The sequence below is a fragment of the Planococcus citri genome, chromosome 5 (assembly GCF_950023065.1).
Source record: "Planococcus citri chromosome 5, ihPlaCitr1.1, whole genome shotgun sequence".
In the NCBI taxonomy this organism is placed as follows: Eukaryota; Metazoa; Arthropoda; class Insecta; order Hemiptera; family Pseudococcidae; genus Planococcus; species Planococcus citri.
Window position 1 is genome coordinate 67,052,120 of NC_088681.1, and position 26,589 is coordinate 67,078,708.

A 26,589-nucleotide genomic window follows, 5' to 3' on the forward strand; every position below is an offset into this window, starting at 1 on the left:
AATTAATGACAAAATACAGCAATTCGCGCAAATTTCAAAAATTTCCTCACAAACGGTGATCTTTTGTTTTTTTGGATTTTTTAATTTTGAAAAAAGCTGGTCAAAAAACCACTCTTGAGGTGTCCCCTCCAGAATCGACTCAAATGTTGATAAACTCGTTAAACAGATCGAGTATAACACACAACTCGATTTTTAGCTGCCCAACTAGGTACATATTCACGCCTTCTGGAGCAAATTGAAAATTCTGGAAAAATTGAAAAATTGCACTGGAGGCTCCAGAATGGCTGGAAATGGCGGAACTCGGCCTCGGGGGGTTTGATGCGGACTAAATACAGAGATTCGCGCAAATTTCAAAAATTTCCTCACAAACGGTAAAATTTTGATTTTTTTTATTTCTTATTTGTATGAGAAAAGCTGGTCAAAAACCCACTCTTGAGGTGTCCGCTCCAGAATCGACTCAAATGTGGATAAATCCGTTAAACAGGTCGAGTATAACACACAACTCGATTTTTAGCTGCCCAACTTCATATTCACGCCTTCTGGAGCAAATTCAAAATTCTGGAGAAATTGAAAAATTGCACTGGAGGCTCCAGAGTGGCTGGAAATGGCGAAACTCGGCCTCAGGGGGTTTGTTGTGTTCAAAATACAGCGATTCGCGCAAATTTCAAAAAATTTTTTGCAAACGGGAAATTTTTGATTTTTGAATATTTTTATTTTGAAAAAAAAAGCTGGTCAGAAAACCACTCTTGAGGTGTCCGCTCCAGAATCGGCTCAAATGTGGATAAATTCGTTAAAAAGGTCGAGTATAACACTCAACTCGATTTTTAGCTGCCCAACTTCATATTCACGCCTTCTGGAGCAAATTCAAAAATTCTGGAGAAATTGAAAAATCGCACTGGAGGCTCCAGAATGGCTGGAAATGGCAAAATTTGGATTTGGGGGGTTAATATCAGTTTTAGGACTTATTTTGAACATTTTTGTAGATCAAGTACGTACTTTTTAAAAAAAAAGCATAAATCACCAAAATAGTCAATTTTGAATTTTCAAAAATTCACCAAAAATCGAAAAATGAACTTGGGCAGCTGAAAATTTGAAGTTTGGGGTTTCAGAACATGCTCTTTCCAAAAATCGCGGTCCTGTTTAAATCGGAGGCGGACACCTCAAGTGGTTCCCTTGTAAGATGGAATGTTTAAATGAAGCATTTAGAAAATCGTTAAATGAAGGGATGGTAGAAATCGTTGAAATTGGAAAACATATACAATCCATTCAAATTTTCAAGAAAAATTATTTAGCCAATTGATATTTTATTTTTGGCAAAATTCACGAAATTTCAAAATCGTTTCCCATATTTTGCGAGAAAAATGGAGATTTTTCATCGAAAATGTCATATTGAATGAATTTTTTCTTCTTGAAGTTGACCTCTTTTTTTTTCATCGTTGAAAAATTTATTTCATTATTTATGACTACCCTGAAATCCGGAACACCGCCTTGGATTTTCCACTTACATTTTCAAAGTACTGACTGACCAAAAATGTGAAATTTCATTTGGATCGTTGAAATGTACGAAATGCCATCCTAAATGTGACCTCTATAACTAGGTTTCACGAAGATTTTGGTGTGTAAGGTTCTTATAAAGTTCATTTTTTTGACCCTTCCGAAGTGATTTGAAATACTTACCTGCTGAAAAATGAACACCTACTGGAGGCTGTAGAATCGCTCAGAAGTGGTTATTTTTTCGTTGGTAGGATTGAAATGAAGTATGTAGTTGTTTTAAGAAGTAGTTGTAAATTCGCCATAGTAGCTTTTTTTATATTTTTTTATTTTCAAAAATCCAAAAATGGATTTCATTTTAGCCCAGACAATTAAGGTTTCAAGGGTTTTATGATTTACCTACTTATACGCTTTGAAAGGTGTCTGTTCGAGTGGACACCTAGTAAGTAGAGATATATATCTATAATTAATTGACGAGAAAAACGCATTTTAAAATACTTCATGGCGATGGAGCATGCGGCCACCTATGGGTATGTAAAAATTCTGATAAAATACGCGATAACCACTGGTGAAAAAAACAACACTGAAAAGCATGAAAATCATTTTATACGTATCACAAAACGCATCACAAAACCCAACATTTCGATTCCTTCACTTGACAATGGCTCTACAACATCAATAACAGACAAAGATGAAATCACGGTTTTTGCTGATTACTTTGAAAAAACAATGTAGTTTGGATCCTTCTTCACAGCGATTCCAACTTGCCAAAGTAGTTGGTAAGTTCAGGGTCATTGTCATAATATGGTATATTCAGCTTCTTACTATTTTGAAATTGATTGAATTCAAGGTGTCTTATTCTCTGAAAAATTTGGAAAACTGGGAAAAGTCAGAGATTTTGCAGATCTGGAAAAGGCTGGAAATTTCGTAATTTTCACGCAAAATCCGTGGATTTTTAAAAAAATACTCCTGTAATGAAATATATCTCAAAGCTTTGAGAGTTTTTTTTCATGTTCAAATTTTTCGTTTTTTTTTTAAATTAACAAAATTATTAATCAAAGTTCAGCCGATACCCTGTTGTTTGATTTTTTGCGGAAATAATGCTAATTTTTTCCTCTAATGCCTCCCTTTCCTGAGTTGAAAAAATGAGAAATGATCAACTTATCCAAAAATAAAAATTATTTGTGGGTCAGAATCCCTCTCGGTAGTCCTCTTTTTAGGAAAAACTTCTTCGTCTTGCAAGCTTTCTGATTCTTTGCATGGAGCCTTAAAGATGGTAAAAAATGTGGAACATTTTCTGTTTATGAATTCTTTTAAATAAGCTTTTTTTTCAAAGAAAAAACTCCCCATATCAAACAATATTGTTCTCCCCCCTTTAAGTAAATTACAGGCCCCTAAAGTTGGAGAATTCCCCTCCCCCACATAAAAATAATTAAAATCTTTCCCAACATTTACGAATTTTGCTAATTTGTGTTTCAAAATTTTTCTAAACGAGTCCTTCTTCAAAAAAAAATCTCTCGGTCTCGCAAACGAAGATATCCCTCTTGGAAAAAAAACCTCTAAACTTGGGGAAAATGAAATAAATTAAAGTCGATAAATTTGTGTTTCAATTCACAATTTCTGTGTCTGGATTCCACATATCCATCTTATTTCTGGAAATTTAAAAGGGTTTAAGTTTCACTGTTTCATCATCTAGAGAGAAGGTGGCTGAAAAGTCAGAACACAAATGAGTAATATATGTCCTTTTTTGATGAAAATGCATAAAATCCCAGGATTAGTTTGTAAGAACGCAAGATTTTTTATTATTTTTTGAAAGCTTGGTGGCCTTCCCGATATGACTTGATTACAAGTTGAAAGAGGTGTGAGGTTCCTAAAATTTTCAGTGAATTTTTCGTTTTCGTAAAAGTAGATTTCAAAAAATCTTAGAAAAGTTTTCACAGATGAAAAACACATTATTTAAGAGGGAAAAGCTATTCCTTCTTACCGAATATGGATAGAAAACCACTCATGTGCTCAGAGATCATCATTCGATAGTTAGTCTAGTCGAATGACGTCATCCGCTCACTCAGAATGTAAAAGTCAATGTGATGACTAGATAATTCTTAATCTCATTCGACCATCGAATTTGAAATAACCTGCTTTGTACCCTACCTTATTTCTATCAACGTTTATTTCGATTTATTCGAAAAAATACCATTTTTTTACCAAAGTAACCAGTATGAAGTGTAAATATATTCAAATTAAAAATCAAGTGGGTCTAATAGGAGGAGAGATACGTGCATTTCTAGGAAGGGAGGGGGTCTTCAGAGGGGAAAGTCTGAGGCGAGAATTGATGAGAATCTTTCTGGGTAGGAAATTTCATTCTGATTTCTTTATGTGATTATCACTTTTGCACTATTTTCAATAATTTTCGAGGTAAATACATACAAAATAATATTATTCTGAGTATTTTTTAAAGTGGATTTTTCGGATTTGAGTGGGGGGCAAGGGTTGCTCCAAATGAAATTTTTGTTGTGACCAAAAATGTAGAGAAGCCTTTAAGAAATAACTTTTTTATCCCAAAAGAAGGGAAGGGACTAGTAAAATGACACCATGTTTATTTTTTTCCGAATACCTTCTAGATTAAAAATTAGTCATCAGATCTGTTTTTACATCGAGTGGCGACATTTTCTTGAACTAATTCTAATAAACAAAAAAATCAGAATTTGATTCGAAGGTCAAAAAACATTCTCAAGGTAACATGTTGGAATTTGCTAGATCGGTGGATTTTTCAACTGAAGAGTGAAAGAGAAGACTCGTTGATGATGAGTTGGTTGAACTAGAATCAAGTACACGTCAATTGGACCAAGAAGTGGTGGGGGGGGGGGGGTGGTCAGCGATTTTTTTGAAATTTTTCCTGTGGAAATACCTTCCGAAGAGATGACCAATGGCGCGAATCGCAGCCCTCTAGCCTATTTTTAAATGCAGCCAGGGGGTGTCAAAGTTTTCAGTGATCCTAAAATACCATCCATTTCAGCAGTGGATTACTCGACATCCGCGATACCTACCAAAATGGAACATTTTCTCACAGTTAGGGGTTTTAAAAGGCTTTTTGGTGATATCATAAAAATCAGTGTTGCCACTTTTTTTCGTACAAAAAATTAGCTCAAAATGTTTCGAAATGTAGTTTTCATATCGTTCCGACTCTCAAAAATTCTAAAAAAAATATATTATGGACAACTTTTCATGCTGAACAATGTATAAAAAAATTAGGATGGCACTATGTCGCAAAGTCGATTTAAAAAAATTTAAAGTTTGCGAAAAAATGCGATTTTTTGATTTAAAACATGAAAAAAAGTTTTGATAGGTGAAGTTGACCCATTTGACCCCTATTTTTACGTATCTGTTGAAAAAATCGAAAAAACCCTTTTACTCGATGAAATGAACTTTTCACAAAAAAATCAAAATTCGAAAAAAATTAATTTTCAATTCCAAACATCAAAAAAATTTTTAATTCATTCAGTTGTCTTTTTTTGACCTCTTCCTGGCGTATTTCATGAAAAACTTGATAAAAATTACACTCACAACAAAAAAATGAAAATTCATTCATTTTTTGAATTTTTTCGAATTTTGATTTGTTTGTGAGAAGTTCATTTCATCAAGTGAAAGGGTTTTTTCAACTTTTTCAACAGATACGTGAAAATAGGGGTCAAATGGGTCAGCTTCACCTATCAAAACTTTTTTTCATTTTTTAAATCAAAAAATCGCATTTTTACGTAAATTTAAAAATTTTTAAAATCAACTTTGCAACATGGTACTATCCTAATTTTTTTATATGTTGCTCAGCATGAAAAGTTGTCCGTAATAAATTTTTTTCAGAATTTTTGAGATACGGAACGATATGAAAACTACGTTTTAAAAAATACAAAATTTTTGTAAGATCGAATGACTCTGAGTCGATGTTTAAAATTTTTAAGAATCGTTCTGCGAAGCATATGATAATTTGGAAATACATAATTATTTACATGGTACAAATCGCTGGCGATAAAACTATCAATCATTCATCTTACGTGTACTTGGAATGTGTCACTTGGACTTTTATCATTTCACCACTTTCGTTTCAATGATTTCCCACACATTATGGAAGACGACGATACTGTACGCGATCTTTCGTCGACCTTGCTCCGAAGTTACCGTCTGATGAATTTGCAAATCGTATGGCACCCTCGCACATCGAACAAATATGTACAGAACACGATGACGAAAAGAAAAAATACAAACGCTGGCCACAAATTACGCAAATTTTGTTCAAGTTACAAGGGAAATAGCTTTCTAATATCGTCAAGACTTTATACTCTATTTGTAGTCAGTGATTCTGCTTCTAGGTACTAGGCACTTCTGTTGGTGCAAAAAACTCTCGAGTATGAATGAGAGAGAGAGAGAAAAGTACCACGTTAATTAGACGTCTATTGGTTTGGAAATGGGGCACGCGAATGTTACCAGCAGATGAAAAAAAAATTAAAGAGTGAGAATAGAGACAGAAACAGACAAACACAAGGAATAGGTACCTATACTGTAACAGACTGCATTGGTATAAGTTATTCGGATAGGTAGGACAATATCGATCTGTCATAACGCATATATCAATAATGCGGATTTCTTTGTGAGGTTTCGAATGTGTGAGCCACTCTAATCAATTAGCGTGAGTTGCAAGAAAGCAACCGAGTACAGATGCTATCTTGCATGGTGTCGAAATTGGCATACTAGGTGCTCGGCAGTCGACTCTTCAACTCGTGGCAGCAGCAGCATCTAATATATCTATGGTATGAGTTTCCTTGTTCTGGAGTTGAAAGAAAAGAAAGGAAAAGTGGATATCGAAGTGATAAGCTCGTAAGAAGATAGCAAATAACGTAGATATGTTTTTCCTCGTCTTCTTTTTTGGAGACTTGCATCAAAGAAGGACGCGAGAAAAGTGTGTTTTTTTTAGGATATTCGACGATCGTGTTACGACATAGGTATTCGAGTCGAATTTACGATTACGAGCGACGGACGAAGAAAATGATACCCAAGTTCTCATAGTGTTGACACTGCGTTGACTGTGTGGTTGACTTCTATTGCCCATGATTCCGCCTCTCGAATACATAATTCGTAAAATTTCGGGTAATTACGTTTCGAATTATAATCGACGACCAGGTTTTATTGCCTGGTTTTTATTTTTATTTTTTATTTTACTTTTTTCGCGAATTTTGATGTCGCAAAAGTAGGTACACGTGTGTGAGTGTACTCGTATGTTGATGTACATATGTGTTGTTTGACTTGTGCACAGTAAGTACATGTACATATACCTCCTACCTACTGACTCCATGAGTAATGTGCTGCAGACATTTTCGCCCGAGGTGTCTCCGGTCGCAGCTACCGAATGGAGTTATTAGTGTGAATGATGATCGTAAATCATCGTCGAGGTATGTACGAGTACTTTCGTTTGACGCGATTGTATACGTAAATCGTTTCGTTTTTGGTCGCGCAATAGCCTCTATGTCGTGATACGGGCAGATTAGGCAATAGTGGTGAACTTCTGATTGTGGAAATCCGACTTATTTGTTGAAGATGTATCGGATTTTCAAAAATGAATTTGGATGAATCAACCCCATTGGGGGGAATTTTATCGGATAAGAATAAATGAAAAAATATCTTACAGCTAGAGCTTCCTACGAAATTATTTCACATCGATATAGAGTAATTCTGACGTTTTGCCATCCTCCTCCCCTTCAGAAAAGTGTATGTTCATCAGCTAGTCATTAGTCATCAGTTCAATATATTGGACCGTCACTGGAAGAGAAGGGTCTTAAGAGAACTAGTTGAAAAAGGCGTACTAAGTATATCATTTTTAAAAGGCTCGTAAAAAATTACAAATATCAAAAAATCACATTTTTCAAGGACAAAACAGGCATACTCTGGTCAAATTTAAAGGGCAAATGTGACTTTGTCTATGTCTTAGTCCGGCATATGACAATAGGAGTAATTGCACCACCCCCCCCCCCCCCGCCGATCCACCGGGACAACTATTTTCTTGAAGGGGACATCCTAAGGAACATTTTAAAGCAAACTTGCCCAAAAAAAAGTTGGCCTTACTTACAAAATGGCGGCCATTTTGATTGACAGGTTAGCCGAAATCGCAGATTTTGCGTTTCAACGTATGACTTGCACGAAATTTTTCAAACTTTACAAAGGTAGATCGAAAGATCATGCAAAAATTTATCACCTGTCAAAATTTCAAGTGCTAAAGTGCGTTTTTCGATTTTTGGTGAATTTTTGAAAATCGAATTTAGGCCAAAAATGAGGGAAAAAATCAAAATTTTACCAAATTAACCAAGGAAGCTGAAATTTGGGATATACCCTATTTTCGACATGCCAAATCGATTGGAAACGGTTTCAAACCGTTTTGAGCAGTTCTGGAGCCTCCAGCAGATTTGTGAAACTCGAAATGTCCACAAAATTCCATCAAATTGAAGTTGTAAAGCTGAAATTTATTCTGAAAACTAATTTCAATACGCTACGAAGTACTGCAGGTGGATTTAAAAGTCGTTTTGGAGCCTCCAGCAGATTTTTGAAATTTTAAATTTTCACAAAATTTCATTAAATGGAGATGGAAAGCTGAAATTTACCCTACACTCCAATTTTAACACCCTCCGAAGACGACTTCAGGTGGGTTCGAGTCATTTTAGAGCATCTAGCGACATTTTTGAAAATTACTGGAGCCTCCAGTAGATTATTGAAACTTGAAATTTCCCCAAAATTTCATCAAACTGAGATGGAGAGTCGAAATTCATTCTGCAAACTAATTTCAATACGCTACGAAGTTGACTGCTGGTGGATTTCAAGTCGTTTTGGAGCCTCCAGCGACTTTTCGAAAGGTTGTATGGCGTTTTTTTGGAAAATTGAAATTTCCTAAAAGTAGATGGAGGCTTCAAAACCATCTGAAACCTCCATGTAGCCTGCGAAGTAAATTTCAGCTTGCCAACTACTTTTGATAAATTAATGTTGGGGAAATTTCAAGTTTCAAAAATCTACTGGAGGCTTCCGTAATTTTCAAAAAAGTCGCTGGAGGCTCGAAAATGACTTGAACATACCTAAAGTCGTCTTTAGAGGGTGTTAAAATTGGTTTGCCCAATCAATTTCGACTCTCCATCTCCATTTGATGAAATTTTGTGAAAATTTAAAGTTTCAGAAATCTGCTGGAGGCTCCAGTAATTTTCAAAAATGCTGCTGGAGGCTCTAAAATGACTTGAACCCACCTGAAGTCGTCTTCAGAGGGTGTTGAAATTAGTTTGCAGAAGGGGGAGGGAGGTTAAATCTTGGAAGTTGTAAGTCCATAATTTTTCACACCCCTTCCCCACTCCAAACCACCGAAAAAAAGTGATTTTCGTCTTATCTGTTCAAAAAGTCCGATTTTTATTTCTTAGTTTTTGCCAAACTGGCCTACAATTGGTCCTGGTTTTTCCTTCTGCCAAATTTTTCCAAGTCAAAAAGTACCTACCTATCAAAAAGTGTCAGTTTTTGATAAATTAGTCAAGAGGTGTCCATTTTTGTTAAAAGTGTCAAAAAGTGTCCATTTTTGGTAAAATTGTCAAAGAGTTCCGTTCTTGCCAAGGTTGCCCAAAAAAACCACTGCTTTTGTCAAAATTGTCAGGGAGAGTCAATTTTTGGCAAGTTGACGAAAAGTTGTAACGTTTTTTTCGTTAAAATTCTCAGAAAGTAATTTTTTGATAAAATAACCAAATGGTCGTGATTTTTGCTAAAATTATTGATCGTAAATTTTTGCTTTTTTTCAAAACGTCCAAAAAGCATTGATTTTTGCCTTGTCTGCCTAGAAAGTTTTCTTTTTGTTTCGAAATTTGCTGAAAAAAAGTCCTGTTTTTTTGCAAAATTACTTTTAAAAGCTTCTTTGTTTTGTCAAATTTCATTTTTTTTTTCAAAATCTTTCATTTTTTCAGTTTTTTTGACAATTTTTCGACATTTGTGAAGTTTTGATTAGGAGCACTGTGTGTCTCCGCGTGTCCCCATAATTCTAGATAATTTTTTTTTTCGAGAAAACTCCCAACGATGTTGGCCACCTTCGTAGAGACCTCCAGACGCTCCAGAGTTGAAAAAATTCAAAAAAATTGAACAAATTTCATTTAAAAACAAAAATTAATCTAGGAATTGTTTTTTTTCAAGTTTAGTTTCTTCAACAGAGATTTTTCGACTCACATTTGTTGAGATAAATTTTGATGGTTTTATACGTTTATTGGGCTCGTGGTTTCGTTGGAATTGAGTATGTTGAACTTATATTTTTCAGGGCAAAATTTTTGGGCTCAGGTTTGTCAAGTTTTGTGGCAGTCTATTGAGCTTAATTTTGTATAGAGTCAGTTTTTTGGGCTCAAATTCTTTGGACTTGAATTTTATTGGGTATTTTATACGTCTTTTTGTCGGAGTTGAAAGAAAATTCCCCTCTGCTCTCTCTACCCTCAAATTTCAATTTTAAATCCCCAGGAAGCTTCAAAATTTAAAAAAAAATAGGGACTTAAATTTTCGGGTTGATGTTTTTTGAGTTTGATTTTGATTGGTTCAGGTTTATTGAACCTTTTTTTTTTTTTGGAAGTAACTTGGTCTTGTTAAGCTCAATTTTTGGGGTATACAGGGTTAGGTTGAGCTGATTGAACTTGGTTTTGTTGGACGTGAATTTGTTGAGCTTAAATTATACTCAATAACCAAATCCAAAAAATGATGAAAATTCCCCTCTGCCCTCTCTACCCTCAAATTTAAATTTTAAATCCCCAGGAAGCTTCAAAATTTTTGAAAAAATAGGGGCTTAAATTTTCGGGTTGATGTTTTTTGAGTTTTATTTTGATTGGTTTATGTTTATTGGACTTTTTTTTGGAAGTAACTTGGTCTTGTTAGGCTCAGTTTTTTGTGGTTACAGGGTAAGGTTGAGCTGATTGAACTTGGTTTTGTTGGACGTGAATTTGTTGAGCTTGAATTACACTCGAAAACCAAATCCAAAAAATGAATTCATACTTGATGAGCTTAATGACTTGGGATTTTTGGAACTTATGGAACTCAACATTCCAAAATTATAGGAAGAATTCGCAGAACTGGAGGGACATTGAGGGGTCTGATTCGAAAAATAAATAGAAGATATTTGACCTGGGCGAACTCGAATCAGGTAGTGAGAGTGAATATGTCGCTCTGTATTTTCATGAATAATTTTTCGAATTTTATTTTTTTCAAAAGTGAGTGATTGGAAAGCTGGAGGGGTACTCAAGGGTTTTGATTTTTTGGTATTATTTTGATTTGAAAAGTTGGATTGAAAAAATAAACCGATATTTGAACTTGGCGTCTTTAAATCTGTACCAATCAATGTGTCGTGTCACGTGACTTGGAATTTTTTCTTAGCCCAGAACTGGAAAACTGAAAAATATCCTCCTTTCATTTTTCAAATGGTGACTTTCTGAAAATTCGGACCCAATTTGCAAGCGAGACAATATAAGCTCAGAACTGGCTCACGAACTGCTTTATAATACCCCCCCAATCCTGCTCCTCCACCTTCTCCTCATCAATCAAATTGGCAATGTTTCATGATATTTTCAACCATTCGGCGAATCTTTAGTGTTTTACAATTTAAAAAAAAAATCCATGATGAGGCTTTGATAAAACTCTTCATTTTATAAGTTTCCTAATTTTTTATTTTTCAGAACCCATCTGTGCAAAAATATCAATTTTTGAGGCAATTAGTTTGTAGCAGGGAAATGGCCATCGTTTGATTATAAGTGAGGGGGGGGGGGGGGTAGGCTGGGAAATTTCAACTTCCTTTCTCAGTTGCTGGAGCAAATTCAAGTTTTCAAAAAATTCGGAAAAATGTACAAAAATTGAGCACACGTCAGTGCCTAAAATTTTATATAATGATGTATTTTTGCATTCTCTATAATATATATTTTTGATCCAATCCAAATATCTATTTTCTTCAATCGATCCATTTACGTGTAAAAATTCATTTCCTGGAATTTTCAAAAAAAAAACACACAATTTGGGTTAAAATTTAAAAAAATTAAACCAGCCAAATATACATTGTCCTATCGTCCAGTTGCTGAAAACAAAACAAAACAAAAAAGAAAGAAAGAAATTCGCGCGATAATCATCGTAATGTACCTATAAAGACGTAGAGGATATCGTGCAAAATTATTATAGAGACTAATTAACTACATACTTTGATAACAGGCAGGGCGGGGTGGAGTACGCTGTCGGTCAATTACGACGATTGCCGAAACACGCACTCGAACTGGTACCTACTCGTACTACATACATACATAATATATGGCGATGCAAATATTTATTTAATTAACTCTATACAAATGTTATAGTACTTATATTTAGCCAGCACATACACACGTATGTACCTACTTATTATCTTACGTAAGACAGGTTTTCTGCATCGTTAAGATCGGCCGAAGATTTTTTTTCCATTCTTCTTCATTTTTCTCTGTTCTTTTCTTTTCGTAAGCATACAGCGGCGTCTCGGCGCATTAAGGGCGCATATGTAGGTATAAAATTAATCGGGTCGATGTGGACACGACGTCCAGTTCCGCAGAATAAGCGTCAATTAGCCGGAGCTGTTGACAATGGACGATGGACGAATAGACAGAGAGCAAAGTTACAGGGCTCCTACTATCATCAGTGCCAGTCATTTCCATTCTATGCCATGCCATTCCATAAGTCACGTCAGCTGATGCATAGAAGTGGGTCTGGGTTGAGATAGGTGTATTTTTAAATCATCCTAGGTACACTTACATATACTTATCTGATTACAATCAGTTCGCGAAATCTGAATAATTGTACTTACCGGTGATTAAAAAGTGAGTGTTTTTTTGTGTTGGGAGGCAAAAGTTGAATCGCGATTCGTGACATTGATGCCATCTCTGGCAAGACACAGAAAAAGACCGCAAAAAATTATCGCTTTGCGGAAACGAACGTACAACGTTTTTGTGTAAAATGTGATTCAAAAATTTGCCAAGATATTTCACATTTTTGTCTCGTCGTCGCGTACAAATATCGTGCCATGTAATGTAATAATATGCAGAAGATTTTCATCTTTCTCTCTCTCTCTCTCTCTTGCTGATGATGATGAATTTGATGATGAGTTCCATCCAGTACATTGAGATGGTTTTATCTGATTAGTGAGCGACCGAGAGAGGACCGAGCGATCGTGTAATTCTGAAGGAGCTTTATTTTATACGTACCTAATCTATCTACTCGTATGTAATGTGTGATCCACATGTGTCGGAGACAATATACCGCAGAAGATCTATAATGTCATACAGAGTCATCGTGTACATCGACATCGACATCGACGGAAATACTACTTATGACTTATACACTTGTTAAGAGTTACGGTTATGTAAACGTTTGCATAAATATTTTCTCCTTTCAGTGTCGCTTTCTATAAATATTATGTCGCCGGCGACAAAATCGTCGAAATATTTACCGGTAATTACTTTGTTTACTCGGCTAATAAGATTAAGTGCATTGGTAAACGCAGCTACGTAGGTATTTGTAGTTTGGCTAACAGGAAGTTGTATTAGGTCAAGAACTTTGTAGTTTGTTTGTGACGTATTTTTTTTTTTTTTTTTTTTTTTTATTGCTGGTTGAGAATACGAGTATTATCTCGGGGGATTTTCAAGCTGCAAATGATTTTGGTTTTGATGAGAAATTTTGGGTGCTAAAATGCTTTTTTAAATTTTTGGCGGATTTTTGAAAATTAAAGGTCCGAAAATTGGAAAAAAATCCAAATTTTTCACGAATCAACTCGGAAAGCTAGAATTTGGCACGTTTTCTATTTTTGATCGACCCCCCCCCCAATCAATTGAAAACTTTTTTTTGGGTGTTTGTAATTACTTGATTGTTACACCCGTCGTGTGAGATTTAAATCGAGTTGGTAAGGTCAAGTTTTTTTAATTAGGTCTAAGAATTTTTTAATTTCGGAAGGGTCGTCTGGTATGAATAGGGATCTTTCATCTATTTGTAGGGATAGTCTGTGCTGATGTAAGGAGGGACAGTGAAATAGTAAGTGTTGGACAGATAAGTTCTGACAAGCAGAACTGACATGTGGGTTTTGGGGCCTTTTCATGGAGGTGATTGTGTGTGATTTTTGTGTGGCCAATTCTCAATCTGGTTATTATGATTTCTTCAAGTCTGTTTAAGTGGGAGAGGTTTTTCTAAGGATGGACTGATTTTTTATGTTGAAAGAGCTTGTTTGTGGTTTGGAGGGACCAAAAGTTTTGCCATTTGTTAAGTGTGCTTTGGGTGAAGATAGATTTGAGGTCGTCAGCTGTGATAAATATAAGGGGAGAAAGGGTGGTGGCAGATTTTGCATTAATATCTACAATTTCATTTCCTAAGATTCCAACGTGGCTGGGTACATACATAAACTGTATGAAGAAGTTTGAATTTTGTAAGTCAAATAGAGTTTTATGAATATTTTGAATTAGAAGGTGATCGGAAAAAAGATTTTGGATAGCAGTTAGTGAGCTGAGGGAATCACTTTGAATTAAGAAGGAATTATTTTCTGATTCATAAGTGAGTATGTCACAGAGACAGTGGAAAATAGCTGTGAGTTCGGCAGTGTAGATTGAAGAACAGTTATGGATTTTAAAACTTGAAATTCTATCATTTATAGAGTATGCATATCCTGTGTGAAGTGTTGGTATTTTTGATCCATCTGTAAAGCAAAGATTGAATTTTTTGTATTCTGATAAGAGTTCAAGATAGTTCTGTTTTATTACTAATGGAGAGTGGCTATTTTTTGGGTAGTTAATAAGCTGTAGGTTGACTTGAGGAGGTTTTAGAAGCCAAGGGGGGTATAATATTGGTTTTTGGATGAGATTTTTGGGATTGATTTGAAGATCATTCAACATTGTGATGAAATTAGAAATGGGTCCTTCTATATGATCAAAATGTTGGGGGTTGGGTGGGTTAATTGAGTTTTGGAGTGGATGGGAAGGGTTGGTGGATGCATTTGAGATGAATTTGTTTGTTATGAGAGTTCTTCTAAAATCTGGGGGTAATTCTGCTGCTTCACAATGCTATCTATTGGAGAGGAATAGAGGCTGAGTTTTGAATTGTTTTTAGGATATTTGAAGTTTTATTTGAGATATTTGCAAAACATGGGCTTCCATACTCAATTTTACTGCGAATTAGAGATTTATACAAGTGATGTAGGAGTTTGCGAGATGGATTATACTTGGAATTTTTGATTATTTTCAACAGATTTAGGCGTTTCATGAGATCTGATTTTACTTTTAGGAAATGAGGAGTCCAATTTAGTTTTCTATCAAAAGTTAAGCCAAGAAATTTAGTAGGTAGTGGTTTTGAATTCTAAAGAGTGTCCTTTGAAGTTGAGACTGAGATCTGGAGGAATCTTATTATTTTTTTTGTTAAAAGTATACGGTGGGTTTTTGACTCTGAGAATGTTAGACCATTAGAATCTGCCCATGATTCAATTTTTTCAAGGATTTCTTGGATTACATGAAGAGCTAGATGAATATTGTTTGAACGAAATCATCATCATCATCAACGTCATAGTCGCAAGCGACTAGTGTGCCCCCAACAACAACCACCACTCCTCTCTGTCTTGAGCTAGCGTGGCCGCATTCGCAACTGAACCAGCTATTTTCCGGACTGTATTGGTCCACCTTGTTGGAGATCTTCCTCTCCCTAGTGTTCCGGGGACCTTACCAAAGAGAATTCCCTTTTCGATGTTTTCTGGTCCTCTTCTGGCTATGTGTCCAAAATAACTCATCATCCTGGTCTCACATATTTTATTCAGCCTGGTTGGTTCTTGCAGTTGTTCCACAATTGATGCATTTGTTTGGTGCGCAGTGTATGGTATCCTCAGCATCCTGCGCCATACCCACATTTCAAAAGCATCGATTCTTCTACGATCATCTTGCTTCAATGTCCAGGTCTCCGCTCCATATAAGAAAACTGGGAAAACTAGCATCCTGATTAGTCTCTTCCTTGTTTTTATGGAGATTTTCCAGTTGGTGGTGACTTTTCTCAACCGAGACATCGCTGCTTTCCCGGGAGCTATTCTTCTTCTAATTTCCTTGGCTGATCCTCCATCAGCATCCACCAGTGAGCCCAAGTAAATAAATGAGTTCACTTTTTCAAATTCATTCAAGGCTTCAGATTCTGGTAGGCGTCCAGCTCTATCAACTACCATGACCTTGGTTTTCCCCACATTTATGAGGAGTCCCATGTCTTCACTGACCATCCTCACTCGCTTGATCAGTTCTGCCAGTTCCTCTTCACTTGCGGCTGTTAAGGTGGTATCATCAGTGTAGTGGAGATTGGAGATTCTTCTTCCTCCTATCTTGATGCCGCCTTCCCAGTTCTCCAAGGCTTTCCGCATGATGTACTCGCCATAGATGTTGAACAACAGAGGCGAGAGTATGCAGCCCTGCCATACTCCTCTTTCTGACTGAAAAGTGTTTGACTCTTCTCCGCCTACTCTCACCATCATCTCGTTCTTTTCATACAGCGATTTGATCAGCTCAATTAGGTGCTCTGGAACTCCCATCTCGCGTAGTATCTCATATAGCTTTACTGCTACGCCAGTGTGTTTGCCAGCCCCCTAAGAGAAAACTAGATTTCCCTCCGAAGATCTGAATTCTCCTCATGTCTTCCAATGAGTCTCACTGAGTCCCAGCACCATCAGGTTCAGCCTCTTCATCTCCTTTTCCACAATGGTCAGCTTCCCTGTTGAGTTCAAGCCTCGCACATTCCATGTGCCTATCTTGCTGCGCATTTTCGCAATTTGAATCTGATTAGTGCAAATGGATATTCTTAGCACCCCTGCTCCATCTAAGGGGCGCCGGAACTCGGGGCCATTTGGATTTATTGGACTTGTCATCGGGGGTTTCTTGCGAATTGATTCCACTGTGGTTTCGCGTTGCCTTCAGTGGGACTATTTATCCTCTAGCCAAGAGAAGTCCATGTCTGTTCTGTTTCTGATTTACATGTAGTACAAGTAACTATTGCTTGAACGAAAGGAAATGTTTATATCATCAGCAAAGATTCTCAGAGAAATGCGTCTCAAAAGTATAAATAAAACTGTGTTAAGAACTGAACCTTGGGGGACTCCGTTTTCAATTTCAAAAAATTCTGAGTATGTATTGTTAACTCTCTCTCTAAAAGTACGATTTGTTAAGAAATTCTGAATAAAGTAGGCCAACTGTCCTCTCTAATTCCAATGGAATGTAATTTTTGGAGAATTTTATAATGCCAGGCTTTATAATTGAAAACTTTAACACTTCTGGAACCAAAATTTCGAAACGCTGAGAGTCGATTGGAGGTATGTAGTTTCAAATCATTCTGAAGCATCAAGCTACATATATTTTGAAAATTCCGATAATTCAAAAAGTGCCCTAAAAACTCTTCAAATCAACTTCAGTCTGTGTAAAAATGTGGTTGATTGAAAATCAAAGGTTCAAAAATTGAAAAAAATCTAAATTTTCCCCAAATTAACTCAGAAAGCTATAAAATTTGGTTCGTTCTATTTTTTCGACCGACCCTCCCCCCCCTCCACCGAGACAATTAAAAACTGTCTAAAATCGTTTTCAGTACTTATAGAACCAAAATTTCAAAACGCTGAGAGTCGATTGGAGATTGTTTCAAATTGTTCTAGAGCTTCCAGTCATATTTTGAAAATTTCAGTTCATACGAGTAATTCAAAAAGTGTTCTATAAACTCTAAAATTTGGTACGTACTCCTCCCCTCACCACTCGCTTCTGAATCACGTCGATTGGACGTTATTGTTTCAAATTATTCTGGAGCCTCCAGCCATACTTTAAAAATTCCAGAAGTTCAAAAAATGCCCTAAAAACTCTTTAAATTAACTTCAGACCGTATAAAAATGCGATTAATAGTTGGTGAGACTTTTTAATTTTATCACTTTGAGTACATCCGAATTTGACTTTAATGAATTTTGTTATGATTGGAGTATTTTTCTGAAATCTGCTGGAGGCTCCAAAACTGTTCAAAATGGTTCAAAATTGTTTTTCTATTGCTTGAGAAGGGATGATGAGGGGTGTCAAAAATAGGCTGCAGACAAAACTTCAGCTTTCAGGTTAATTTGGTGAAACTTTGATTTTTTTTCTCATTTTTGAGGCAAACTTTTATCTCCAAAAATTCACCGAAAATCGAAAAATGTTTTTTAGCTTCTAAAATTTTGGCTTACGATCAGTTTTTGCGAGTTTTTCCAGGTTCGAAAAATTTTCTATTTGTTGGAATATCTCAGACCAATTTGGTGCCTTTATGAATAAATTCAATGGATAAATTTCAAAATTTTTCATACTGCAAGTTGAACTAAAAAATTACACCGCGATGTCTATTTGGAGAAAATAGTTTTTTGAGTCATCACTCGTCTCTTGAAAATGCAGATTTCTCAAAATCAGTGTGTATTGTGGATTCTTTGAATCCAAATTTTAAGATGCAAAGGTATGAAATCCAAAGGAAAAATTAATATTTAGTTAAAATTTTCTACCTATGACGTGAAATTTTTTCGATTGTTTTCTGCTTAGTTTTTCATTGTACTTAAAGGACTGTTTTAATACGAGTAGGTATACCTCAAAACCCAACATCTCATTGATTTTTTTTTCAAAATTTTGACCGTTCACGAAGAAAAATTTCACATCATGACAAAATATGAATGAAATATGGCCAAAATGTCAAAAGAGTTCTCAATGTATGCAGCATAAAAATTATTTATCGAAAAAATTTATCATCGAACTTGAACGTAAAATATAAAGTTTTTAATCACTTTCAAAATTTATTTTTTTCTTTTCATTTTGTAACTTTTGGGATTTCTCATTTTTTACATGGAAATGATACCTATGCTTTCATTTGAGATTTTCTTTTTAAACCAAAAATGAAATTTCAAAAAATTTTCCAAAAATTAATTTTCGTGCTTTTGCTTTATTTTAAGTTCAAAAACATGAACATTTTGTTGATCGCAATCAAAAATTTCGAACCATCCTCCTCCCTCTAAACTCTCCATTGATCCCAAATGTCCGTACTTTGTTGACAAATTTCCTGTTTGCAAGTTTTGGTCAAAAAAATTGTACTATCGGACGAATTTTGGGCGTTATTAAAAATTCTGGGTGCAATTAAATGCCCTTAAATGAACTTTTCGCGAGGTTAAAATTTATCCTCCAAAATTTATTTTTCAATTTTTATTCCTTGGTTTTTGGACAAAAATGACTCGAATAATGGTTTTGAAAATTTTCAGGGCTTATCATCTTCCATTTCCTTTCCCTCTCTTTCCCTCAGTTTGACTCGAATGCATTCGGAATGCTTATTTCAATTTTCTCAGTAAAATGAATTCTTAATGTAAAACGTTGTAACGATTTTTGAAAAAAATAAGAAATCAAAAAATGTGATGATATTTTTTTGGAGAAATTCTCAATATTTAGGTTCATGTCAAAATTTTTTTGAATAACCATATTTTGAAGAAATCCAAAAAACAGAAACTGAAACAAAACAATCCCTGGTCTCTCGAGTAGTTTTCATCCATCTGTGTAGAGCCTGCAGAGTTAAGAAAAAAAACAAAAATAAATTTTAAGAATGTTTAAGCGGACTTTTCTTTTATTAAATTTTTTGCATTAAAAATAGGTAGATAAGTTGAAAAATAGTGATTCGATTAATGTACGGGTAGATATAATTAGTTTGTCTGTAATTGCAGTTAAATAATAGATAAATTATGTACGAATAATCATTTTGCGTTGGTCTTAACGTTGGTTTCGTGTTCGATTTCGTATCCGATGTGGAAGTGATTTCAATTGGTGGCATCGCATCTTTATGTTTTTCATGGTTACTGCAATTTTAATTTTCATGAAATTATCTTCATCACTGATTTATTTCAACAAAACAGAAACCAAAAAAAAATGAAAATTTTTCACTAATTTTGGTATTTAAATTTTCATACGTTACCTGATGATTTACTTTCTTAAATATTTGAACAATTTGAACAGAAGAAAGAGGGTGAAACCTATTAACATGGCTGAAATCAACGTAATCATGTAGTTATGTATATTTAAAAATTCAACTTCTAAAATCCACCAAATATTGGACTTAGCGGATTTTGAAAAAATTAACATGTTGAATGGACATCAAATGACCAAAAAAAAAAGAAAAATCAAGATTAGTCCAGTTGAAGAAAAAATTTATTGGTGCACTGACAAAATCTCGACTTTTATGAAATCACTGGATTTTAAATATTTTTCTCAGCAGGAGAAATCAGTCAACAACGTTGAGCACAATTAAGTATAATTTTTTCAAAAGCCGCCATATTTAATTTTAAACGCTTATTTTGAAAATATCTCTTACTTGAGCTGTGGTAATTCAGTAGGTAACTTGGATTTCGAACGAAAAAAAAAACACGAGGTGAATATTATTTGATTTTTGATGTTGTGGTTGTGGTTGCTTTAGGCTTTTTCAAGACATTATCTAGGAAAAATAAAAATTACAGATACCCTAATGAATATTTTCAGTATTCGATAACAGGTTCGGAACAGATTAGATAAATTTGTAAATTACGAATGTAAATGTTCTAATTAAGTAGACACATTCCTTATTACTTTTTAGTACCGGATCACTGACGAATTCTTGCGAAATGTATCGAGAGAACACGACTAAACACTCGAAATTAAAAAATTCAGAAATATATCTCGAGTAGGTACTTTTGATCAACTCGAAATCTTCATCGATCGATTCTCAGACAATCAGTCGAAAATGGCGTCTGAACCAAATTTAAGATTTCTAGCTGTATTATCCAGATAATTTTTTTTTTAATAATCAACATAATTGAAAAACTCCAGTCAAAAAAATTCACTCGACGTGTCCACCTGAAAATCGCTTTGAGCAAATGTACAAGTATGCTTACTTGTAGGTGTACTAAAATTTCCTTCTAGATAAAAATTTCGTCAATTTTACGAATAAGAACAGGAGCCAAGTTCCAACCATGGCTGAAATCAAGATCTAGGTGCTTTAAAATTCAATGTTCTCTTTCTTCAAAATTCCCCAAATCCGTTGCCCTCGCTGCACACTGTTTACGTTAGAGGAAGAAGAGCAATTTACGCAGAAACCATACGAACATATGTACTTATTACCATAGCTGAAATCAACCATTTCGTGTTATTATAGGTATTAATAAAAAATCATATTGTAGAATAGGCAAAAAACGCTGAAGAAAAATATCCAACCAATAATGATCAAGTTGAAAAAAATTTTATACGGCGAGAAAATTTCAACTTTGTTGGAATTAGGTACTCGATTTTTTAAATTTTTCTCTGCGGTAGAAATATCAATGTTTTTATCGTGTTCGGTCTGTGACGTAAAAAACCTACTATTTTAATATTTTCAAAAGCTGCGAAGTTCATTTTTATGCATACTTATTTTGAGAAAATACCACTTACTTGAAGTTCCGGTAGCGTGATAGCTTGGATTTCGAACGAAAAACAGTCAAGTTTGCGGTTGTAGCTTTTTCGAGAAATACTTATTTAAAAAAGAATAAAAAATAAAATTGTAAGTAGGTAACCTAATGAAAATTTTTTCATGTTCGATATCGGATGCGGAACAGATTAATCGGATTTCTACGTTAATATGTGTAATCACGCGTTTCTTTTTATTATCCGTTGATAAAATTTTTTTAAAAATGTATCGAAGATTGTACACGAATGTTATTGGCAGAATAAAAATTTGGAAATCTTCCCAAGGCTGTTGAACGACTCGAAACCCTCATCAATGTGTTCTCAAAAAATAACGTACCAATCACCTGGATTAACTGAATCGAATTTCCTCTATAAGCCTATCTTTTCAAAGATCAAATTTATGATAAAATGTTGATAAAAAATTCGTGGGTAGGAATTTAAAATTTGGCTATTTCGACGTATTTTTTAGTAGCCAGTTCGACTACTGGTTGAAATTATTGCAACGATCGGCTCCCCCTCCCCCTCTCCCCTGCGAAAGAGCACATTCGTGACTAAATGGCTGTATTTTTTGATGATCCGCAGAGATCCTCAATTTGTGTTTCGAACGAATTGTGGAACCTGGAAATCGACGTATTGAATTTATTGACGAGGAACCAAGAGAGAGAGAGAGGGGGGGGGGTAGATTTTGATCGTTGAATTTGATGATTCTTGATGAATTTTTTAAATTTCATACCCTTTTTGATCTAAATCGATGAAAAATATCAAAATTTTATCTGCAGATTGAGTGTAGATGAAGAAAGCTGAAATTTGCTCTACATCAGATTTTCTCACCCCATTTCCCTCCTAAAATCGGTTATTATAGGTTTCTGGTCGTTTTGAAATTTTTGATGGAATTCTGAATTTTTTAATTCTTGAAAAATACCATAAGAATTTAAAAATTAAAATTGGACCAGATTTTGGAAATTTGCGGAAAATGTATTTCTCACATTCGAAATGAGTATTTGGTTTACTTCTTGAATTATGAATTTTCCAACACTTTTGCCCTCTGTTTTTCTGATGTTCGAATTTTTGAAAATTTTTGAAGATAGAAAGAAAATCTCAGAAATCTAATCAAAAATCCACTAAAAAGTTCTATTATTTGGTGTCAAACTGACATTTTTAAAAAAGGCAATTGAATTATTCCACTTTTGTTTGACATCTTTGTTTCCGAATCTGACCCCCCCCCCTCCAAAAAATACTCTTTGGGAGAAAAGGATTCAATTTTCACAATTTCCCAAATGTGACATTGGTATGGAAAATGTGAAATCGATGATTTTGACTTTTTTCACTTGAGTATTGTTAAATCAATTTTATTGGCCTCAACAACCACCCCAAAGTTCATTTTGAAAACATTAAATTAATACAGGGGGGTTCCGGTACTTTTTTGCAGGGAATTTTTTTGTGGATCCAATTTTTTTAGAATTTTTCAAGGGGAGGGACTGCTGCTCCATCGTCCCAAAACTCGACAACCTTCAAAACATGGACTAATTTATGAGGAAATCTCTTGAACCAATACCCTTTGATTCCTTCAAAGAAACTGAATCAAATCAAAAAGAGCATGCCCCCCTTAAACTCATGTAACCAAAATTTTCTCCACCTAGAATCCGAATTTCAGGGGAAGGTGGGGCGCAAAATTCCATCAAAACGCATCAAAATTGAAATTAAACCTGATTTTAAGGCTCACCATGAAATTTCAAACAAATTTGATATGTGTCCTTGATAGGCCAGATCTCACTACTAGCTAGCTCCTGCTGCGTTCGGATGCTTGATCATGCAGCATTGCTTTTGCTTTGCTGGCGTGTCTTCAAGGTTAATGGTTTGCTGGTGAAGACTGAGAATGGTCTTCCTCCCTATCTGAGCAGTTTGGGCAGTTTACAGGGCCGTTTGTCCAACATCAGGGCCGTTTGTCCAACATCAGGGCCTGCTTGAGCCGGTCTCGAGCTTCAGTGTGTCTGGGACACCTCCACATGATGTGAGGAGTATCTTCAGCTTCTCCAGTGTCGCATCTCAAGCAGGTAGGGGAGTCCCCCTTCTTGGGCATTTCAAATCGGTATTGGCCTATGTCCCCAACTCCCCGTGCTTTGTCAGCAACTGCATCGGGAAGGTACTCGTAAGTGCAGCTAATTATGCCACGTTGGCAATTATGCCACTACCACAGTTCTCATGGTAAATGGGTAGATGGCGACATGTGACAATTTTTAGGTGATTGTACTGTTAAAGCCAAGGTAGGAAAACCAAAAATATCACTGGACCTGATAATTTTCTGATATGTTGCTCGCTTTTTCGTAAATTAAAAAAAAATAAAACGTCATGTTAAATTGATCACAGTTTGGAAACGTGCTGTAATTTGTAATTAGGGCGAAAAAAAATGTTGAAAATATGTTTCCTGTAGTAAATTTAATGTTGATTTCAATGTGATAAACAGTTTTTTGTTATTTCTGAAGTAAGTATCGAAATGGTGAAAAATGTACAAAAGTACCAATGTTAAAAATTACACCACTTTAACAAAACTCTTTCAAGACTTTCACAATATTTGACCAAAGTGCTAAGAAATAATTTTTAGAGATGTTTTTATCAATATCAATAAGATTAAATAATTTTTTGGGGGGGTGGGGGAGAGTGGCGGAATTACCTACATAGGTATATTGATGAATACGCCACTTTGGTGAATAATTTTCAGAAATGAAGGGGTGGGATAGGGGGAGGGGTAAAGGAAAACTTTTTTTTTGGGAAAGGTAGCCAATAAGATGGCCAAAATGTCAAATGATTGTTACCAATGTTTTCATAGATTTTTAATAGTTTTTTGGGGTGGTAGCGTAATTACCTGCACGTGTTGATAATTACGCCACTTTTGTGAATAATTTTCTGGAGGAGATGGGTGGTATTGGGGGAGGGGTAAGAAAATTTTTTTTGTGAAAGGTAGCCAAGAAGATGTACTTTGAGGTGGTGCATTCACATTTTTGCCAAAGATGCATTTTAACCCCAATAAATGACCTCAAACCTTAGCGTGGCATAATTAGCTGCACTTATCTTACGTATTAACTACTAGTCCATTACAGGGTCTATTCCTGATGATGGGTATAAATCATTTTGTCTCAAACACTTCAGAATCTGTCCAGTCCACCTGCCATTTATCGATTGCGAGGTTGAGTAAATACTCTTTCCCCTTCTTCTAAATGGCCTTTGATGTGGCAGCTGGCAGTAGTGCATACTGCCTTCACCAGTCTATTTCCAGTTTGATTGGCATGATGCCAGCGATGACGTGACAGGCTTCATGATGAGACTGCCTGTATGCACCCTTCTTCATAACTTAAACAAAAATAGGTAACTTCTTTTGACTCTCTGGTGTGCATGGGCCAGGCATGGAACCCCTGACTTGCAAATCATCGTACCATAGAAGAAGATCCCAGCAGCGAAGTGGATGAAGAGGAAGCCGAGCTTGCAGAAACACCGATCCAGTCAATCACCACCCATCGAAGCAGATCCAAGCAGCAAAGTGTACGGAGAGGAAACTGAGTTGCAAACCACCGGAGAGTTAAAAGAAGTTACCTATTTTTGTTTAAGTTACAAAGAAGATTGAAAATTTTGTTTTTGTTAGAATTAAGTCAGGTTAAATTATAAGTGGCTGGCAATGATCCACAGTTAACGATTGAAAATAAAACAAGGTGCATTACTATGGTGAGCCAAAAAAAAATGTCACTTGGGTCTTTTCAAAATGAGCGCATCTCCATGAAATTCCCTCCCCCATTTGAAATTTTAATTTGAAATCATCTTTACACCCAACAAAATCAGGCTAGTTTTTCTGCGCACAATAGTAATCCCCCCCCAATAATCCAAGTTTCAGAAGGGGGGGGACTTCTACAGAAAATAGTCAAAAATATGATACAAAATTTTAAGTAATTTTAATGTGTCACATGTGTCTTTTCAGAATCAGCACATCTCATAAAGAATTTTCAGAGAAGGGAAGGGAAGGTGGAGTTCAAATAATGCTAAAGCTGGCTCGATACGTCACATGTTTTTTTTTTTTTTTTTTTTTTTGAGAAAGAGTGCTTCTCGATAAACTTATTTTCGAGAAATTAAATTCAAAATAATTCGAGTCTCAAAGTACTGAAAATTTTTAAATTTTAGCTCTAGATTTGAAAAATTGTGTAAAAATTGCAATCAAATGCAATTATTGCATATATGGAATCAAATTTGCAAAAAATTTACAAAATGAACAGATTTTTTTTTTACAATTTTCGATTCGAACGATTTTGCCTGAATTCATCGGAGCCTCTCTCCTCCCCTTTCCCTAACCTTCTCCCACTGAAAAAATAATTTGAAATTCCCGCCGAGAATTGAAAATTTATTTGAGGCTTCAGAATGGCTCAAAAGTGCTTATTTCGTGCAGTTGGATTGTTCAAATAACTTGATTATTCCCACAGAATTGTTTAAAAAACCAGAAATTTAAAAATTACCTCTGGCTTCTAAAATATTTGTTGCTGCATTTCAGGGCATGTTCTTTGAATCTAGCTTTTACTTGTGACGAAATCAGAGGTTTCAGTTCAAGGGGCTTCCTCATTTTTGCAGACCAGATACTTGAGATATACTTACGTCGTACATCTGGAAATCAGCCACCTTCAGTAATGAACCTCGATTATCATAGAATCAAGTTCTGCAGGATATAACACTCTTGTTAAGTTTAGGAACCCCCGAACACCTGTCACCTGTCCTATGCCTAATGCTTGCTACGCATCGCCATTACCCGAACTTGTATACGTCCATCATCGAGCTACTACCGTTTTTTGCGGATCATTTGCTGTCAACTGGTTCAACCAGATTCGCTTTTAAACTCGCACTATCCGTCTACCAGGCATTCTTCTTATAAATACAGGTCTGTGGTATACATCGCGAAAAGTGGCCACTTATTAATGCGTGGAATTTACAGGACAGGTGTAGGTATATAGTGTGCGAGTGCGTGTATTCGGACGTGTCTCGTAAAATTTACTTAGATCCGAAACATAAACACAAATTCTCCGGTTAGGTTACGTAACAACCGCCTCACAGCTCTGGCGGTTCGACTCTTTAATGAATCATCTCAAGGGCATCGATGAGAAATATTTGGCAGGGTCGACCTACTTTTCAAAAAAAAAAGTGTTTTAAAACGAGAAATACTTTTCAATGAAGCATGGTACAAGGAAGAAGGGAAACCAGCACCTAGCTCACACAGCTGAGATTGCGGTTATATTTGGGAAAATAAATGCTTTTCGCTGGAGCAATATACCTGCATACATACGAGATACTCGTACGCGTTAACGACCCAATCAATCAATACTACATAATAAATATTTGCGATGATTTTATTTGTTCGCAGGTAACAAGAGGTGCCTTCGCGGCATCCAGACCGTCGGTCGTATGTTTTAGTCAGCAGAATGTCGACATTACACAATACCACGAATACAAGTCAATCGGCTATCGTTCAATATTATGATTACCTGTTCGTCGAATTGGCCGGTAAGATTGTGCGATTGATAAATACCTATAAGACCATTACCTATTTATTGTTTACGTAATTTGT

The 26,589-nt window shown here is 35.4% G+C and overlaps 1 protein-coding gene and 1 long non-coding RNA gene across 4 annotated transcripts in view; one reads left to right on the top strand and one right to left on the bottom strand.

Annotated features, from left to right (window-relative positions):
• sit (stuck in traffic) overlaps positions 1-26,589 on the top strand; it is a 99,525-nt gene that overhangs the window by 60,384 nt on the left and 12,552 nt on the right. For all 3 annotated transcript variants that reach the window (XM_065366378.1, XM_065366377.1, XM_065366379.1), the window contains one exon: positions 26,386-26,525. In XM_065366378.1, the coding sequence (XP_065222450.1) occupies positions 26,444-26,525 (82 nt within the window). In that variant the 5' untranslated portion in view covers positions 26,386-26,443. The remainder of the gene's footprint in view (positions 1-26,385; positions 26,526-26,589) is intronic.
• On the bottom strand, positions 19,117-21,291 carry LOC135847950 (uncharacterized). Its single transcript, XR_010559276.1, has 5 exons — positions 20,979-21,291; positions 20,447-20,677; positions 19,891-20,010; positions 19,495-19,564; positions 19,117-19,378 (listed from the first exon to the last, which is right to left on the bottom strand). It is a non-coding gene; the product is annotated as an uncharacterized LOC135847950 (long non-coding RNA).